Raw genomic sequence first — 19,337 nt, forward strand, 5'->3', positions numbered from 1 at the left:
AGAAAATTTGAAGAAGTATTGTCCAAAAAAACACTCTGAAATAGTATCATAAACTTAAAAAGATCAAAAGATCACTAAAGTGTACATAAATACACATCCCTATAGTTATATCACTTTTCCAGGTCAAATGATGAATGCAGGTCTATTAGTTTTAAAGACTTGTAGTGCTGCCACTTAAGTAACTGATCTTAATGTTTTTTTCCACTAACGCTCGGAGCACACTTCAGACGGTGGGCACAAGGCATCTGGTACACAGATGTCACTGCGGCCCGAGGTGTGTGATGACAGCCACTGGCAGCGGCTCGGTGAAGTAACTAAGTACCACATGCTGTCACGTACCCAAGTACTGCAAATAGGACAGTGCAGAGCCAGGGCGCGGCATGAGGGATATCAGGGATGAGAGGGGAGGGGAGAGGCCACACACTCACTCACACATCATTAACCAATTTTTAAAAAACCTGTGATCAGACTGAGCAGTTTGGAAGAAAACCAGCAGTCTTTTGTTGGGTTTTTTGAAGAACGGCCTTTCTCTGAAATTTAGACTTTCCTTTTACAGACACTCGGGAGCTGAGGGATGTCCGAGCACATGATCGCTGGGGGGGCGAGGTGGAAGTGAGGGCGTCGTCCTGTGTCAGAGTCCGTTCCGCCGTTTGTTCTCTGAGCTTTTGCTGACTCACATCACCATGTCATCGGTCTCTCTCTCTCTCTTTCTCTCCCTGTTTGTTCGAGGAAATTGTGGAGCGTGAAACGACCCGTGTGAATGAAGCCTCCTCTCGGCTTTCCTTTAACCTCTGGCTCTGGAGCATTACATCAGCACCAGTCAGGGACCTTCAGGAAGCAAAAACAATGGCAGGGAAACTGCAAACACAGCCTTCCACTTTGAATATATGCCGAGCAAACACTTAAGAGGATTGGGACACATTTGGTAATTGTGTAAACTGGAAAACTGGGATGGTAATGTTTGAAGTTAATGTTTGAAATGTGAGAAGGGCGTCAATGTAACTCGAGACCCATTAAACTGGTTTAAACAATTCACTGCTTCTTTTTTTAACCTAATCACACGTTCATGTGCATTTATGTATTAATTAACATGGGACATTACCATCAAATCTCCTAGAAAACCCCTTTTTTTCATTCAGTTCTCTGTGGTGTGAAAGTGACATAAGTCAACTAAACTCGGATAAAATTGGCTAAAATAAGCACTTACTGTAAAACCCACTATTGTTAAATGAATCTGTTTGACTGTTTATAATTCAAAGCATGTTTTAGTTCTTTTTTGAGGCTGCCGATCATTTATAATGACAATCTCTCCCGACCACAGCCACATGGACAGCTCAACTATGTATACACACATTGCACCGATTAGAGATGAAAACAGTTAAGCAGTGGCATATTCATGAAGTTCATAAGTTTTTACAAGAAAGAGAACATCCTTCTAATGCAGGCCGGACTCAGCAGCGAAACATCAGAGAGCAGTGGGGAGGAAACACATCAAAGTGACTGACCTCTGGCCCAAAACACACCCAGCCACATTCCACACAATTACAGACACCAGAGAATGCTTGCAGAAGAAGCCCTACCCATTTATGTGCAGATCTGTACACAGTGAAATATGTTTACGCTGTCATTAAAGTTTGATACAGTGCCAGCTGGAAACACCAATATATCTGGTTACCATTACATCTGTAGTGTTTTACATCAAACATCAGGTTTAATCATCAGGTTTAATTGTGTCTTTTGTGAAGTAACTGCTCAGGATTATCATTAAAGGTAAATCAGAGAATCGGTTACACACGATAATCAACTCACAAAATCAGTGACCTCATTAGTTCGTTCAGGTATGGATTTATGCTGCCCTCTAGCGGTTAAATACATTATACGAAATAAGTTTCATTTGTGCTTTTTGCGTAACCCTGCTTACAGACCAACAAACACATAAAAACACAACCTCCTTGTCCGAGGTAATAAAAAGTCTGTAGATAAGCCAAATTTTTCCCTGACAGACTTAACGGCGAGCACTGAAGAGCGAAACTCAAGAAGGCAATTCAGAAAAGCTAAAAATAAATCATATCAGCTGTCATGCAAGTACAGTAAAGGCTGGCTGCGTGTTTAAAAGTCAACACTCCATTGATTGAGCTAAAGTTATTGCACCATGTGTACAAGGACTTTTAATTATAATACTAAGATTAGCTGGTAAATAAATAGTTTGTGCACAAACAATTATATGTGAACAATTATTATTTTTAGATTAGAGAAGATCTGGTTTGATTAATCTGTCTAAAAACCAGACAGGAGGGAGAATGCCATCTTTTATCTAAATCTTGACAGGAAAACAAACGTTTAGATTTCAAATGTTGTACCATTCATTTGATGCGAAGGGTCTCATCAAATAAGTATGGGACCAAAAAGTCAGATGTTGTGTGTAGTGTGTAGTGTGTAGATACTGCTTCAGCCATAACCCACTGCTGATAAGACACCATGAGCTCCTTTGAGAAAAAAAATATCTTGACTCCAGTTATTCAGCTCAATAAACCATTTATTCAAGTATTTCCAACTAAGAAATCTGAAATTATTTACAGTACAATATGTTCACTAGTGCAGGTCTGAGCTCCAGTCACTGAAACAGACTCAGACATGACAATGCAGAACATGTCCATATGTACAAGAAATGTCACAATCCTTCATTTTCCTACCCTGTGGTCTCTCACATCAGCCTCTGACACACATTCACACAAACAAACCTAAGTGCACACATGTACACACACGAAGACACAAACAGAGTCTAACACTCTACGTATCACAGAAGGCATAAACTGTTAAAGCCTTTTCACATCGAGGATATTTTTCCCTGCAAAAAAACTCACACAAGAGAATCACAGCTCTGTTTGATGTATTCTCTAAGACTGCTTACATGTCAGCTGGGTAGTGGAAACACAACCTGTACCGTCACTACTGTTGTGAATATCAAAAATTTGATTTTTTTGTGAACAGGGCACTCTGACCATTGCTGAATTCAAATGTATAACATTCTATTCATGATATCAATTTTACGTGACACTGGTTCCAGTCTCGACCATCCCTGGAACAACACGTTGCTCCGAGATGAGTACCTGCGGCTGTGCCTCATGTCCGATCGGTCCTGTGCAATGCTTCACACCTCACAGAGGATGACGGGGAAATCTACATGAATACACGGGTGGTCGAGCTTCACCATTCCCTGAGAAGAGAAGACAAACAATATCCAGATTTAGCATAAACGACGATTATAACTAAACACACCATGTCATCCTTACTGGAATTAGGGCCAGGTTTAAAATAATGAGGAAGATTCCTCATTGAGGAAGTAATGGCGTGAATAAAGTCAAACTAAATCAGAATGTTTTTTTTGTAAGTCATAAATTAGGTCAAAATGCCAAGAATAAATTTGAAATGTAGAGAAAAAGTCAAACTAAATCAGAGGACGCAATGCGAGCTGCCAGTTGTGTCATCTCGCTCCAAGACAGTTTCTCCTTCTGAACAGCTTTTTGCACAATATCTTCAAAGTCTGTCTGTTTATGTGCTGAAAGAGAAACATCCCTGTTACTAATTTCCGCAACTCAACAACAGAAGGCATTTTGTAGAGGCAGTCATATGAGCTATTAGTGCATTAACATGCTCCTCCGAAGGTCCAGTTTCCTGAGCTGTGAAGTCATTGTTCAATTGTGTTCATGTGCTCTGTGGTTAGGGAGTGTAAACATGGATGCTGTAAAGACCACGTGCTGTAAGTATGTGTTTACAGTGTTTTAAACAACATGTTGACACCTCTTTCCAAAATCTTTATGATAATGAGGAGAAATAAAAAGGGATCAGGTCTGACGGGCAGAAAAAGAACTATCTTAAAAGTTTGACTTAAATCTGGACATTTCAAGTTTAATCTCAATATACAAAATAGAAAAGGTCCTCCTCATTCTTTTCCCCATGCTTGGCCCTGACACTCTTCTGTATCGTTGTGACCCTAACAAACCTGTGGAATCAGATTCTTCTGGATCCTCTTCAACTTGGACTTCTTTCTGCCATTTTTTGTCACCACTGTCTCTTCGTAGAATTCGTGGGCGAGGTCACCGTCCTCGTCGTAGTATAAAGAACTGCGAGAAGAAAAAGAGGCTCATTCAATCTTTAAAAGGTTCAAACAAAACAAACTTTGCTTCGAGGGATCTATAGGCCAAGAGTTAGGTAGAAGTGCAGAGGTTCTGAGAAGTCCACCACAAAGTCATGCACCTCACGTCAGCGATGCTCAAATTCAACATTTTGGTATTGAAAGTGTGTGTGTCTGTGTTATTAAGGTTTTGGCATGTGTGATCATCAACGTTTTAATTTATCCCACATGGATAAATAAAGATAATGACTTGAGCTGTCCAAAACAACTGATGACTTGCACTCTTCAATGTGTTTACCTCACTTATGTTGACTTTCAGAAGAAAACTGCTGATAGCAAAGAAGTGTCTGGACTTTCCCGAGGAACTGGGACATTATCTCTAGAAACAGATAATAGCTGCTGAGCAACATATATGATATTTTCTTTGGGAAACCATGGTGGCCTCTAGAGTGCTGACAACGTAGGGCCGTGCTTAGTGTCAGACCTTCCTTGCTCCTCATTCTCTCACTCCCCTCATTTAACTTGACAGCACATCAACATGGCCCCTCCAGAACACGGTATACAAACGGTGAACCAACGACCTTCTGGACTAAGACTGGACTTTCCTACAATGCCCCCTATTATAGAGTCGTTCCCCTCCGTTGTATCTGTGAGGAATCTCTGAGACGAACGAGTGAAAACCACAGCAGATCAAACTAAGGCTACGTGCATGATGGCTCCACACCAGAACAAATACCCACGTCATGATTAGTGTGATTCAGGGTGACTCATTCCCCAGCGGTGTGTGATTTACCTCCTCCTGGTAAAAACAAAGGGTGTTGCTTTTCTGGAACCTTTGGGCCGGGCCACAGTCTGCTGCTCGTTCCCATCCACGGCTGCCTCGCCCCCGGCAACACTGCCTGAGAAAGGCCAGACACCTTTGGCTTTGGATCCACTGCCTCCCATTTTCAGAGATAAGGCATCGCCAGTCTCCACTTAGTAGTTGTGTTCAATCTGGATAATGGCCAGACGCCCTCAGTCCCTCACTTGAAGCCAGGATCTGGAAAAGTACAGAGAGAGAGAGAGAAAGAACACGTCCTCAGAAATCAGCCCTGATGTAAACAGGATGATGGTGTTGGGTTGTAGGACTGCATCCATTACTGCTATCCACCGTGAAGCACCATCTTACTGACTGTTTACTGCCTGGATCGGAGACGTTCTTGATGAACAGCAGCAAATAAGCTGTGTTTAATGCACATGTAACTCCACTGTCGATGTGAGGTATGATAAATAGAATGTTATCCCCTCGAAACCGGGTCTGACCTGCTGACAACAATATGGCTCTTCCTCGGGCTCGCTCCGTTATGCTAACTGCCCAGGAGGCTAGCTAGCTATCCGTAGCACCAGTCTACCGATTCCACACGCAAGGCACCCAATTCATAACGTTAACTACATTTATACACATCGACCTATGAGTATATTTATTTGTTTTAAGCCTCCCTCACACTGTTTTTGTGCTCAACAAACCGAGCATCTCATGTTAGCTTCCTGTGGCTAATAATACCTCCATCACGGTACCTGCAGGTTTAGGTGAGCTAGCCCGTTAGCTTCTGCCCGAGCTGCCTCCGAAACAAACACGGGATTATGATTATTATAATCCCAGTTATTAATGTCCGACACGACCACACAACACATTGTACTTGAATAACAGACGCGTGGGCAATGTCCTACCGTGTCACACCGTCCTCTCCTGTCATGACTGTATCGCCACCAGCTACCAGAAGCTAGCGTTAGCTTGTTTTGGTCGCTGCGACGCGGCGATCAGCTGATCTGACACCGGCTGAAGCAGCTCAGATAAGACCCTGTGAGTCAATGAAGACCTCATAAATACGAGCTCAACTCTACGTCTAAACATGTAAATGCAATACAGATATATGGGATATTATGTTAACTAATGAAATACTTTGACTTTTGGCCCATAAAGATATTTGGATTATTGTATGTGTGATGTTGGCTGAGAAAGAAACTGCACAAACTTGTTAGAACGGTGAAACTCTTTACTCAACGCAGTGCACATTCGTCACATATGTTCAGGCTGTCAGGCTACAACATGTAGATTTGTGCAAAGAGGAATATAAAGAACGTGAAGCTGGATAAACAGAAGACAAACATTTGATAGGACAGAATAAAACATTGATATAAGGAATGAAGAAAATAGCTTTCAGTGAAACATGTTCATTCATGATTCCAGTCAAACTGAGTGACATCGGTCTCCCAGACGTTCATAACTGCATACTTGTGTTCATACATATGTCATACACACGCAACTAGTACTTGGACTAGAAAAATAACAAAGGTGTTGCACCCATTAAGGGTGTGGAGAGGACATGGCACTCTATTGAGACTGGGACTAATACAAATCCAAATACCTTTCAGCAGCAAATATGTCAAACTTTTTAAAAAGAATAGCTGATGGGACATTGTCAGGATGAGGATAAGAAGTGTTTTTAATGGTGGGTTGTTCAAGACCAGATTGGTTGTGTTTAAAAGGGCACAAATAGCATGTTACCTACGTTATATTGTTGGTTGGTTGGTTAATTTGATTGTCATTATCTTTATATTTTTGGTCTGGATCTGGACAAAGGGGCAAATCTTGGAATTTGTCTAGACTGTGGCATTTAAGGGCATTTTCACCAATTTCCCAGGAAGTAATTCACAGATCTTGATAACAACAATCTGACCCATTTAGGGAACTGATCTGGGAGTGTGAGCAATTTGGTGCAGCTTCATTGAATTCAAAGTTGGGCCTTGGTGAAGGTTTGCGCCCTGCTGAGTGCCATTCTAGTTTGACATCTCATAATCTTGTCTTCTGGAAAAATAAACGGGAATGTAATTTCAGGATTTATTGCTCAACTATAAGGCAGTTGCTGCCCTTACTTCTAATATAAAGGTGACAAAGAGATTTTCTTTAATATCCTATGACAATAAAACCATCGCTAACATTTCTTTAAAGCTAAAGTGACACAGCTGAGGTACAGGATCATTAGTTGGTTCCCAAACACGGACGCAGCCGCGGTCTCATCTGCCAGTCTTCGTTTCTCTCCACTCATTCTCTCAGGCACATCAGACTCTCCAGGTGTAAGGCACTTCTCATCTCTCGCATCATCTCACACGCACATTCGCGCCAGCTCTCTCTCATTGTCTTGCGCCCTGTCTCACTCTCTCGTTCACCTAAGAGGCGTTTTGAGTTGCATTCTCTGGGAATCTTTGGATGCAGCGATGACTGGTCATCTTCAGACGATTGTCCAGCCAAGTAGTGCACGGTCAATCCCCGGCGCAGGGACGCCTCAACCGGGGGTGGAGCCGGCCAGAGTCTCCTGCATCTTAGTGCGGGCCAGGGCGTAGCGCTGCACTATCTGCTTGACGTGTTCTTCTTCTTCACGCTGCAGAATGCGCACAAAGTTCTTCAACTCGGGGAAGGAGAAGGCATGCCACTGCAAATGAAGAGGGGAGAGAAATGCATTAGAGCCTGTAAAGTACATCAAATATATATACATGGTTTGGATTCTCTATCATCGTGAGCTGGTTGCACTCACATTGACTTCCCCGGTTTCATTTTCTTTCAGCACAAAACTGAGGACTTTCTCGTTCGGTCCAGTGGACAGTCGCAGGCGGAGGGGGCGCTCGTTATCAGACAGCTTGCGAACATAAACTTAGCAAAAGGGGAAGAAAAAAAAGACAATCTAATTTGCAGCAAACAAATACAAATTAAAAGTACAAGTACATCAAAGTAAAAATGTGGAATATGGCCAAAATGGCCACTAAATGCAAAATAGCAGGCTTCCTGTGGCGTTTTTCCAATTGCACCTGAGACTTTTTTGTTTGTCTGGTCATGATACACCTGTGTATCATTTTTTGTGAAGATCAATCCATGTGAACAGGTTCCGGGGGTCTCGGGGGGCACTGTTGAGCCATTTTGCGATGCCCATTGAAAATTCCTCCAGAATACGTAAATTTTCACCACTTTCTAACTTTCTGCAAATTTTGGTAAGAATTTGAGCATGGTAAAGCCCTCAAAAAGCCAATTAATTTGCCTGAATAATAATAATAATAATAATCCTTACAATTTCAATAGGGCCTCACCTGTCAGGTCAGTGCTCGGGCCCTAAATATAACACGCGAGGGGGGATTGAATTTAAAAATAATACAAAATTCGTAATACCTTGTTCATGACGCTCGCTGCGCTCAAACAGAGCAAACTTGGCAGGATTGTCCACCACAGTGAACTTTTTCAGTAAGGCCTCGATGACCTCACGAGAAGAAGTGCGGGAGCTTATGTGCAGGTGCTTGGACGCGTCCTTTGGCAGATAGAAAGACGTGCGGCGCTTCACTCCGCCCGACTTCCTGCCTCCAGCATCGTGACCGCCCTTCTTAGGGGGCGGAACCGACACGGGTCGAGCCAGCTTGAACTGGACTTTGATAAAGCCAGTGTAGGAGCCATCCTTGTTCTATCAAGAAAAATATATATTTATACATTACACTGAATAGAAAATCGCAATTACAACAAAACACATGGATGCAGTGTTATTCATCAGTACTCACCACGTTCATGAACAGGTTGCTGTTGATCTGGGAGTTGTACTCCTTCACCTTCTGCTGAATCACTGCAGACGTCAACTCCTGTTTTCCACATTCAGTTTGTTCATCCTGCAGCGGACAGAGAGGAAGTTACAGTGTTAAACCACTAGGTGTCAGCGCTCAGCTCCAAATCACAAGAACTATTTTAGGGATTGCGGAATCTCCCACACAATATGGACACTGACTTCCTTAAAAAAAAAAGTTATGTTCTGTAAAAATGACAAATGTTTAAGATACCTAGCAGGAAAACATGACAAAGATGTTTGTGACTCCTCAGTGGGAGTGTTATTCAAAGGGCATCGCTTTCACATGGGGAAACAAATCTTATATCAACATACTGCTGTTGCTGTTTGGAAAACCTTTTGTGTATCAATATGCTCATCAGGAAGTGAGTGTGTGTAGTTTTATAGTGTGGTCCTGGGGTCACATGGGAAAGAAAAAACAAAATGTCCAGTTTTCATTGTCAAATTTCGAGAAAGATCACAATGTAATCTCACAGCATAAAAAAAGAGGATTACAAACGCCCATGCTTAAGCATACATGTTGTTAATGGACGTCCTGTCGATTGAAGTTAAATCATTTCCAACACTCAGCACCAGTTGCATCAGACTCAACTTCCTGACAACGAGGCAGAGGCACAAAACGATGATGTCAGCTCTGGCCAATCCCGTTGGTCTGCTCTGGTCCCTGGTGTAGGAGGGGTGAGGCGAGGGATAATGTGAGTGTGTGTGTGTGGTGGGAGAGATACTGGACTTGCAGCTGCTTTGAAATGACTGGGACCAACGGTTCTGCATTGCATTCCTCTGCTTGGTATTCATATATAAATAGCCCTCGCCGCTCTGGCTCTCACAAGTGGGAGAGACAAAGCCCTCCCTTGTTTTACAGCCACATCCTGTGCAGTCAGCTGCCTCATCAACCGCACTCTCCCAGTCATGTTTCAGTCATGTTTCAGTCATGCACATTTGGCCTCGAGCATCTGCATGACCATCAACTCAAATAGGGCTTTTCCTGTGTCTACCCAACAGTAACTATTAACTCAGAGACTACCAAATATATTTTCCACACTGCACTCCAGGAGCAAGGAGGATTCTGGGAGAGTAAAACCCAAACATTTGGTCTGAAGCTGCTTTCATTGGCACTGACACTCACATTTTTGAATGAATATATGGGAAAAACATGTCAAACCTAAATTTTTTCCCTGGCTTATTTGACAATGAGAGTGCTGTACCACACCATGTCAAATAAATAAGTTTTATGCATTCGAACGGCTGAGTAAGTTACAAATTGATGTCAAGCGAACCAGGATCAATAGCAGCAACCGCAGCAAATTGAACGACTGTAGAGTTAATGCGCTGCTGTTTACAAGTCAATAAATCCATATGAGGGCCAGGTCAGGATTTCCATTATGTTAACAGCAGGAGAGCAGACACAACCACTGGGTCTGTACATGCCAACAAAAGGACTGTCTTGTTATATAAAGTGTCAACAATTGTGTAGGAGAAGAAAAGAAAATGGCCCCTGCACAGAAACTGATTCCTATGATTGTTTTACAGTAAACAGCGATTGTTTCTAGGTAAAGAAAAGATGATATCTGAGTGGGTGCGGGTGACGAAGAAGAACAAATAAAAGAATATGTCCAAAACATTCCATGACTCATCTGCGATTGAGAAATTGGGTGAGAAAAACCTGAGGGAGTGAAATAAGGGTGGGTGTGAAGCTGGAAACTTGAGAAGAGAGTGTGCGTCACAAAAACACGACATTCGGGTTGTTCTGATAATGAGGTCAGATGTGGGTCTGTGCTTGTTACAATAAGAACAGAAACAATGGAGTGATGCAACAAACAACATCCTTGCTTGCTTTGTTTTCTTGGGACTTGTGTGCGTTTTATAAAAGGTCACTAAGGTTAACAGGGTGAGGAGGAATTGCACATAATCGGCTCTGATGTTCTTCCTCAAATTGGCTGTTTAGCAAGTGTGTGTCGTCCTCTGCATCACCTGCAGGGAATCGAACCTGACAACTATCGGTATCCACTGATACACTTATTTCTTTTGCTGACACTTTTGGACCAAATCTCATAGATATGGATGACACACGTCTAAAACCAGAGGAACCAGAACTCCACCCCTCACTTAGCCTGCATCTGTGCTGATGTGCCCCTGAGCAAAGCACACACTACAGAACACAAGCATCATCAGGGTCAAAAGTAGGGGTCCACCCTGACCTATGACCCCAGAACCCTCCACCCTGACCTATGACCCCAGAACAGTCTGGATAAGTTGATATAAAGTGACAGACAGAAAGCAGAACTATCCAGGGAGTTGCTCCACAGCCCATCACCCACCACCTCTCACTTCCCCTTTATACGAAGCTGCCACTTTCATCGAAGCCAATTTCTCTTTTTAACATTATCATTACTTTCTGCTCACCTTCTTAACAATCAAGTCTGGCTTCTTGGTTTTGGGGAAGAAGGATGTCCGGGCGGTGAAGAACTGCTCGAAGCCGGGCTCGGGCTCCTCCTCGCTGCAGTAGCCGCTGCTGGCCGAGCTGCCCCAGGTGTTCTCGAAGGACGGGGACTTGTCCGAGCTGCTGGCCGGGGTGGACATGCTGACTGCCGGCTTCACAAGAGACCAGTGGGAGAACTGGGAAGCTGCTGGGAACCGCGACTGGGAGCGAGCAAATAAAACGACTTTTAACCGAGTGTGGGTTGGGAAACACCGAGTGGACGGAAGCCTGGAGGGTCAGCGACGGCAAAGTTAGTTAACTTGCAAAGAGCTGATCTCAAAAAGCGATGAAGTAAAAGTGGCAACAAGAATCTAAAGTTGTTCAGGTTTTTTCTTCTTCTTCTTCTTCTTCCTCTCACTCAAACTACCGGCCACGTTTCCACTGTGTGAACTAGTCTGTGAGAACCAGGATGTCCCCGCCCTTCCCAGCCGCGGGACCGCTTCCTTCCCTCCCCCCGCCCGCCGGGGAGGAGCAGGGGGGGGCGAAAGGAGGAGCAGGAGGAGCCGGGGCCCGCGGTTCACAGACGGTTGGCTCGACTTTTGGAAAATACACAAACCCGCCGACAGCAGCCGCGATTGGACGCCGACAGGAAATGCCTCAGTCTCCCCGGATGCTGCTGCCCCTCCCCCCCCCGTGGAGCAGACCACGTGACGCGGGGCCACGGTGGTCATGTGAACCGTGCACAGTTGGAACGGAAGAGCCAACAATCATCCATTCATCATCCAGTTTGAAAAGCTTGATAGTGGAAAATCTACGAGAGAATACAGGCCTCTTTATAAAGGCCTCCATCATGGGTGGAGATGCTACCACGCCGTGTTGGGAGACTTGGTACTAATACATGTCAAAAACTCTGTTACAAATAGTTAAAGTACTGCAAAATGTTAGTGAAGTAAAAATATGAAAGTATACAGGATATGGATTTAACATTTTTAAGGTAAAAGCCCCAAATGGAGGAAATGCCCAATTTCACAGTTCAACTATTATATATCATCAGATTCTTCCTGATACATTATTGCAGCATTTTGTTGTTACAGATGATGAGGTGGAGCTGATTTTTAAACATTTCTTATTAGGCTGAAAGTAAAGATTTTTTTATTACTGATCTGTAGATTTTTTAATCATCTTTAAAATAGTTAGAAATGCCATTATGTAAATGAATTAGGTCCAAGTTCTTCAACCACTAGCTTTTTAAATTGTAATCATTAAAATAATGCAGCATATTCTCACATTTGAGGAGCTGAATCAATTTCTTTACTTGAAAAAATAATATATAGCTATCAATAAATCAACTAATAATTTAAGCTCTACATATTGTTACAGCCTTCAAATAAAAAAAAATCATTTGTTTTTCAAGCTCTTCATATCTTTCTTATGGAAACTCTTAATTTGTAAAGTCATTATTAAAACAAACATACAATATTTCCCTCTGAAATGAAATGAAGTAAAAGAATAAAGTAGCATGAAAATAAAATATTTAAATAAGATATAACTACCTCAAACTGATACAGCACTTGAGTAAGGGTTGCCATATATCTCACTGCAACATTAAGTCAATGAATCAATTAGTCAGGCAGCAGACAATTAGAAGAACTGCTGACTTCAGTAGAACTACCACTCACAACATAAAAGACAAAACGCTGAAAGCTGTAGTGAAACTGGAAAATCCAGAATCTGTCTCGGCAGAAAATCTCATTGAAGTTCCCACATGTAACTAGTGGGTTTTCTCAACAGGACAGACCAATGTTGTGTGGCTCACTTCACATGTTTAGATAAGGAAGAATTAAAAGGATCAAGCATCACCTTCTATTCAAAATTTCTGTTTTGTAGCTGCTTTGTACAAACATCATTTCCCATGAGCCCACAGCCGTGGGTTAACTGTCACAGTTCAATGACAGAGGCGAGTTCATGAGCCGGCAGTGGGAGTCGCAGTTTGCTTCCACGTGTCTGAGAACAGCAAGTCAAAAAACGACTGGTTTGAAAACGCTGCTAGACAGAAATCCCCAAATGTAGGAGGATTCAGATGTGAGCACCAGGGACTTTACGAGATTTGAATGAAACTTCTTTATGACATCAGCAGGGCCCATGCTGCTTATAGCAGTGGGGACTTTTGTATGGCAAAAATATTTGTATGCCAAAAATATATCTTGGTAAAAAACTTCCTTATTTGAGTGAAAGAAATGTGAGTGATTTGAGTTCTTGCATCAGTGAAACTTTCAGGACACATTTACAGAAAGTGAAGTTGGGGACATCTTGTGTCCAACAGTACAACTTTTGAAATTAACAATGTTGGCTCATTTGCTATTTTGGCTTTGATTCTGTTTTGTTTTCATTGAATGAGATGGGGTGGATGTGCCTTCCAGGATTTGTCTGCAGAAGAACCTTTAAAATGTCCACTTAAGCTGAGATAACTGAAATGACACTATCAGGGTTATTCCTCCATGGGAAAGCCCCTTCAGAGCCACACAAGACATAGTGTGACAAGTACACAGAATCCTTTGTATAAAACTGGTGGAGTCCCTTTGAATTGGTCAATGTTTTTATAATCGGTTCATCTTTTGAGTCAAATTGTTAAAATGTCAAACATTTTATGTTATCTACTTATATATAAACATTTTATTATTTTCTCAATTTTTTTTAATCAATATGAATTAAATAGTTTTGCATTGTTGACAAAACAAGCTTTGTGTCAGTCTGGGTTGGAGGTAATTGTGAAAAGTATTTTTCTGCTTGTAAATTAACAACATTTACAGCTGAAATGCACGTGTAGTATCTGACATTCACGATACAAATAAGTTATTTTACTACAAATGAAGGGCACAAGACCAACTGGTCAAGTCATCTGGCAATTATCCTCACATGCTGAGCCGTCCAGGTCACATCTTTGGGCCCTTACTGCTTTGGCCACTTAACAAATCAATGCAGTGAGGGGAAGTATTAGCAGAAAGGCCAATGTGTGTACTGGTAGGAAATACTTTGGAGCCTCCTAGTGTAAACTCATGTGTTCACACCGCTGTTCATACATGAGTGTGTATCTGAAACTTTAAAATATTACAAAGCTGGTAAAATACAAATGTAGAAATCTGCTTTTACATGGATAAAAAACTCTGATGGCACTCAGTTGAATGCATAGGCCCAAGAGTCCCAGTAAATCCAACCAAACTGCACCAAATTGCTCACACTCTATCAGTCCGCTTAATGTGTCAGATTTAAAAAAAAAAATCAGGATCCACAAAATATTCCCTAGGAAAATAGAGATAAAATGATGAAAAATATCCTAATATATATATAAGAGAGTTTAAAAGAAGTCTGATTCAGATCCACATACAAATGTAGTTACTTCCTGAGTTGCTTTTGTATAATTCATTGCAAGTCTGAGCAGGAGAATACAGATGTTATTAATAACACTAATTGTGACTGCACTCTGTTCATGGCAGCCAGCTCACGGGCTATGAATCACCAACATAAGTCTCCACCATAAACATCCTCACACTCTGCTCTAGAGTTCACTGAGGTTTTTAAATTCCAGGCGTCCTTTGATAAGCAACAGGTGTTTGATAGAGAGTCAATAAAACCTGTTACCCAAGAAACCAAAGCACAGCTGCCTCCCACAACTACTGACTCAGAGCCTTGAAATGAAGGGTTGTGGGGCAGAGAAGCATTGTGAGGACCTCTCTGAATTTATAGGGAGAGAGTTCAGGGACTTCTCTGAAAAACAATTCATTATAAAGATAAAAGATCCCAGAGGGGACGCTCTTCAGTCCAGTTTTTATCAGTTAATAAGTACATCCCAAAGATCAGGCCCTTTCTTTCCAGGACCAATCTGGAGAATACGTGCCTTTATTTCCCCGCAGCCTGATAACTGCAATGCACTGAGGGTTGAGCCATAAATGTATCTTACAGCTTCATCTAGTTCAAAACAGCTGCTCGGCTCATGACCAGTAAAATGAGAAAAAATCACACAACCCCTGTCACTGTTATTGTTTTAATGCTGCATTGTAATGTTATTTTTCTATATTGTCTTATTTTTGAACAGTGTTGATTAAGGTTAGTAGTATTCAACTCAAATTAATGGTGTATCCTGTTTATCTCTATTGGACATATTGACGGGTTTTTACCACTTGCAGTGTCCTGTAAATAAACATGATGTAACCCTTGTCTTAATGTTATTCTTTTAATCCACTCAGACGAACACAATTCATGATTCATCACACAAAAAATTGTGAGGTGATTTTTGATTCTTTTTATGATGTTGATATTGTTTTCTTATTTATTTCTTATTTAAGGACATATGGGTGTAACAACAGTAGGGATGGGAATCGGCAGGGACCTCCCGATTTCTGTGGGCATTGCAACCCTAAATGTTTGCCACTTAGGCTACTTTTAAACAATAAATAAAAGGTAAATTAAATAGAATGGATAAAAGTTTACTTAAAATATAAACTTTGAAATAAACAAAAAGTAGGCTATGCTTCATTGTTGTTTGCATGTAGGCGATGCAGGGGTGTAGGGGTGATGTTGCTCCCCCCATATATCCCCCCCGGTATAAACCAATCAAAATGTTTAAAAATATTTTTTTTTTAAATCGATTTGGGAGGCAGCATGGCGATTTAAAATCGTCATTCACAAGAATCGCGATTTGTAACTGAATCAATTTTCCCCCCCATCCCTAAACAACAGGCTGAAGGAGACATATTCCGCTGTAGTTGATCCCCTAAACAAGATATTGCACCGAGTGTGAGTTAACTGTAACGTTTCGTGTGTCTCAATGACAAACTTCCCCTTTTCAAAATTTCCTTCACTTCCTAAAGTGTGATTATTGATTGTGATTGCCACCCTACACTACTGCTAGCAGCAGTTACAGAGGTACTTCTCACATGGTCTTAATTGAACCAGTGCAGTTAGTGGTATTGATGTTAACAGTGTTAATTAATTGCCGTGCAAAATGGTTCCTGTTTTTGCCATAAAAACAATGGATTGGTTCCTTAAAGCAATTCCAGCAAAAAATACATTGTAATCTTATCAGGTGACAAACAATGTGCCTGACTGAAGCCACCAGTGTCCTCACCCATTACTTTACTTTAAGTGGCAGAATATGATGATAATGTCTCGATATTGAAGACGCTAAAAAATGCAAGTAAACGGTGACTATTACCACATTTGATTTTGGTAAAGCTACATATGAGCTGATGAATACTCTTCTGTCAGATAGAAAAAGTCCTCACCACATTTGTGTCAGTCTCTATGGCGTGTTCCACGACACATGATTGGTCGGACAGCGAGCCTCCGTCCCAGCTGCAGTCCAACTGGATCAGGGCTCGGCAGCGGTGGTGGCACGTGAATCTGCAATCTGTGAGTAGTAAGTAGCCACGTTTAGACAGATACCACAAAACACTTCAATGCATATGACAAAAATGTATATTAGGGTGCAGCTGTAAAAGGGTGATGACCTCGCACTGGTCTTTATCCTGGTGATTATGCTGTGGATGTGCCTCAAAATATATAAAAACTGTAAACACTTATCTCTCCATATACAAATATTCATCATATCTGTGTGCAGTATAAATATATGATTAATTTAATGGTTTTTGGTCATGATCATGATTGTTGTTATCAGTGTATGACCTGTGTTTATGCACATAACTCATTATGATTTCAGTTTCATAATCCGATTACTGTAAAGACGGATTGTTTTTTCTGCACAATAAACACTTGACACAAACCGCAGCAACCTTTCAGTTGGTTTCAGTCGATCAAAAGGAAGTTAGACTTCTGCAACTCCGAGATGTGTCGTGAGCAGGAAAAGAAAACAGGTCGCTGCACCGACTCTGAGGCAACACATTGACCAGCCAACCACGTACATGGCTCAATGCATGTTAGATACTGTTTGTCTTCTTAAAGACACCTGATGACATGCTTAATGGATATTTCAGTCCTAAAATAAAACCTCTCTGCCTTTGTGTTTCTGCGGAGAGACAACATGGAGAGAGTAGCTGCTGAATCAAGCCGTATAAATACGAGTTAGTGTTGTAATACCGGATTGTTTGGATCTAATAAGTGGCTTCCCCTTTCTCTGTTTAACTATATTTCCCTAAGTGTTGCTCTCATGTTAGATGATTCATGCATATTCAGAGAAGCACTCACACATACACACGCAGATAGGACTCTGGGATGTGGCAAATAATGATATCAATATAAAAGTTATATTGATAAATATCAGGATAAATGTCATATTATATTTATTTTATTTATTGATATTGTTTGAACCTCACAGACACACAGAGGCCAGATAAACCCACTCACTGACGCAGCGCAGGCTCTGCTTGTACAAGCCCCAGATGAAGTCTCCACACAGGTCACACCACGTGGGCTGAGCGTGGCTGCAGGGCTGGAAGTTGTGTCCCTCTCCCTTCTCCTCTGGGAGCTGGGGGTCCTGGGTGCTGCTCAGGACCCTGATGATGCCCGCCCGGCTCAGCAGGTCCGGGACCTTCCCCGGGCTGATCCTCAGGGCGTTGGTTCTTTCCAGGCGAGGAGGTGAGCAGGGGAAATGTGGGGAGGTCAGCTCGATCTGCTCTCTGTTGGTGCGCAGATCTCGCAGCTCGATGAACTCGCCCCAAGACATCGTATCACTCTCTGAAGAGCCTGAAGTCTTCTGTGATCACTGACAAACATGAAAACAGACGATTATATAGTACAACAGGTAAAGAGCTTTTAACAAAAATCAAACGGTTCTTGGTTCACTTGGTCAGAGATATGTCACCATTGACTATTGCTAACCTTGTATTCACATTATTTCATAAAACTTTATTTAAAAAAAACAAAAGACCCCTAGAGATTTATGACTGACTTCACATGAGTCTATCTATCTGTCTGTCTGTCTGTCTGTCTGTCTGTCTGTCTGTCTGTCTGTCTGTCTGTCTGTCTGTCTGTCTGTCTGTCTGTCTGTCTGTCTGTCTGTCTGTCTGTCTGTCTGTCTGTCTGTCTGTCTGTCTGTCTGTCTGTCTGTCAATAGGTGTACAGACATTGCATGTAAAAAGTAATTGAGTAAAAGAGTATTTTCAGCTAAATGTTTCTGTAGAGTAAATGTAAAATAATTTTTATATATTTTCTATTCATTTAAAGCATAATTTAAAGAAAACACAAACTGCAACTGTACATAGTTGTATTCTATCAGTGATTCTATTTCAGCTTTTGTCTTATACTATTGTCCTGCACGGTAAATATCACACATTTGATTTCCACATTGTAGGTTACTGTATTGTCTGTGTTGTGTAACGTACAGTTATTATATAACATTAGATAGTCTGCTGACCTAACATAAGAGAAGCAGGCTCTGATAACCTCATGTTAGACATATTAACATGTTAATGTATATAAAGAACGGTATAACCTCATGTTAAACATGCTACTACAACATGTTAATGTGTATAAAGCACTGTAGGCGGTTTTCAGAGGAGTTATAAATCCTCTATAAGTAGAACAGTAGAAGATGCGTTCAGGGGGACTCGGGGATGAGTTATCAAATGTTAAGTCTGAAACAACATTTAAAGTAAATGTAACTGCTCAGGTTTTAAATACTTAAAGGAAAACACTGAAGTATTTTCAGGTAAACTCACCAAGACGGAGGAGGAAGCAGCTGCGCTTTGTCTCAGCACCTCCTCGTCCTCCATCCGAGAAAAACTTTCCGCGGACATTTCTGACAGTTTCCAAGTAACGGAGGAGGTGAGCAGAGGAGGCATCGGTGGAAAGAAGCGATCAGACCCGCGGGCTGCGACCTGCAGATAACCTCTCAGACTAACACGTCAATAACAATCTGTTTTCTGTCATTTGCTCTGGATCTCAGGAGGAAGCGGCCCATCAAGACAGAGAGAGTTAGAGATGTGAGAGAGCTGATGTACATCCGGAATGTTTTCACATAGGGGGTGCTTCTGAGTCCGCAGAGCCAGTCCCACACCCAGCGAGTCTGCAACGGCACACACGTGTCTGCAAGTGTGACAATGTCTTTTTCTATCATACTTTTAAATCATGTTGTATTCTGTATCTGCTGTCTTTTAAAAATGCATTTTTATAAAAAACGTCTTGTAAC

The 19,337-nt window shown here is 41.7% G+C and overlaps 2 protein-coding genes across 3 annotated transcripts; both read right to left on the bottom strand.

Annotated features, from left to right (window-relative positions):
• Window positions 1-2,515: 2,515 nt before the first annotated feature.
• tusc2a (tumor suppressor 2, mitochondrial calcium regulator a) lies at window positions 2,516-5,941 on the bottom strand. The gene is made up of 4 exons (XM_061069625.1): window positions 5,846-5,941; window positions 4,929-5,174; window positions 4,004-4,124; window positions 2,516-3,217 (listed from the first exon to the last, which is right to left on the bottom strand). The coding sequence occupies exons 2-4, from the start codon at window positions 5,078-5,080 to the stop codon at window positions 3,152-3,154; spliced, it is 339 nt and encodes a 112-aa protein (XP_060925608.1). The 5' UTR covers window positions 5,081-5,174; window positions 5,846-5,941; the 3' UTR covers window positions 2,516-3,151.
• Window positions 5,942-6,150: 209 nt separating this feature from the next.
• LOC132999636 (ras association domain-containing protein 1-like) lies at window positions 6,151-19,107 on the bottom strand. Of its 2 annotated transcripts, XM_061069353.1 has the most exons (7): window positions 18,868-19,107; window positions 17,555-17,912; window positions 16,477-16,601; window positions 8,717-8,821; window positions 8,337-8,622; window positions 7,711-7,826; window positions 6,151-7,608 (listed from the first exon to the last, which is right to left on the bottom strand). In XM_061069353.1, exons 2-7 carry the CDS (start codon window positions 17,871-17,873, stop codon window positions 7,462-7,464), a joined length of 1,098 nt encoding a protein of 365 aa, XP_060925336.1. In that variant the 5' UTR covers window positions 17,874-17,912; window positions 18,868-19,107; the 3' UTR covers window positions 6,151-7,461. The 2 variants fall into 2 exon arrangements, with proteins under 2 accessions (XP_060925336.1, XP_060925337.1); XM_061069354.1 differs by lacking the exons at window positions 16,477-16,601; window positions 17,555-17,912; window positions 18,868-19,107 and adding an exon at window positions 11,179-11,703.
• Between the last annotated feature and the right edge of the window lie 230 nt (window positions 19,108-19,337).

This window comes from Limanda limanda, chromosome 4 (genome assembly GCF_963576545.1).
Source record: "Limanda limanda chromosome 4, fLimLim1.1, whole genome shotgun sequence".
NCBI classification, from domain to species: Eukaryota; Metazoa; Chordata; class Actinopteri; order Pleuronectiformes; family Pleuronectidae; genus Limanda; species Limanda limanda.

What these genes read in the sequence shown, in the direction of transcription:
- tusc2a (XM_061069625.1), bottom strand. Translation starts at nt 5,080, where the DNA reads ATGGGAGGCAGTGGATCCAAAGCCAAAGGTGTCTGGCCTTTCTCAGGC. An exon ending in TTTGTTTTTACCAGGAGGAG is followed by an intron (nt 4,125 to 4,928) that starts GTAAATCACACA and finishes TTCTTCTCGCAG; the next exon opens with TTCTTTATACTACGACGAGG. An exon ending in AGAAGAATCTGATTCCACAG is followed by an intron (nt 3,218 to 4,003) that starts GTTTGTTAGGGT and finishes TTCTCTTCTCAG; the next exon opens with GGAATGGTGAAGCTCGACCA.
- LOC132999636 (XM_061069353.1), bottom strand. Translation starts at nt 17,873, where the DNA reads ATGTCTTGGGGCGAGTTCATCGAGCTGCGAGATCTGCGCACCAACAGA. An exon ending in GCAGAGCCTGCGCTGCGTCA is followed by an intron (nt 16,602 to 17,554) that starts GTGAGTGGGTTT and finishes TACTACTCACAG; the next exon opens with ATTGCAGATTCACGTGCCAC. An exon ending in GCAACCTGTTCATGAACGTG is followed by an intron (nt 8,623 to 8,716) that starts GTGAGTACTGAT and finishes TTTTCTTGATAG; the next exon opens with AACAAGGATGGCTCCTACAC.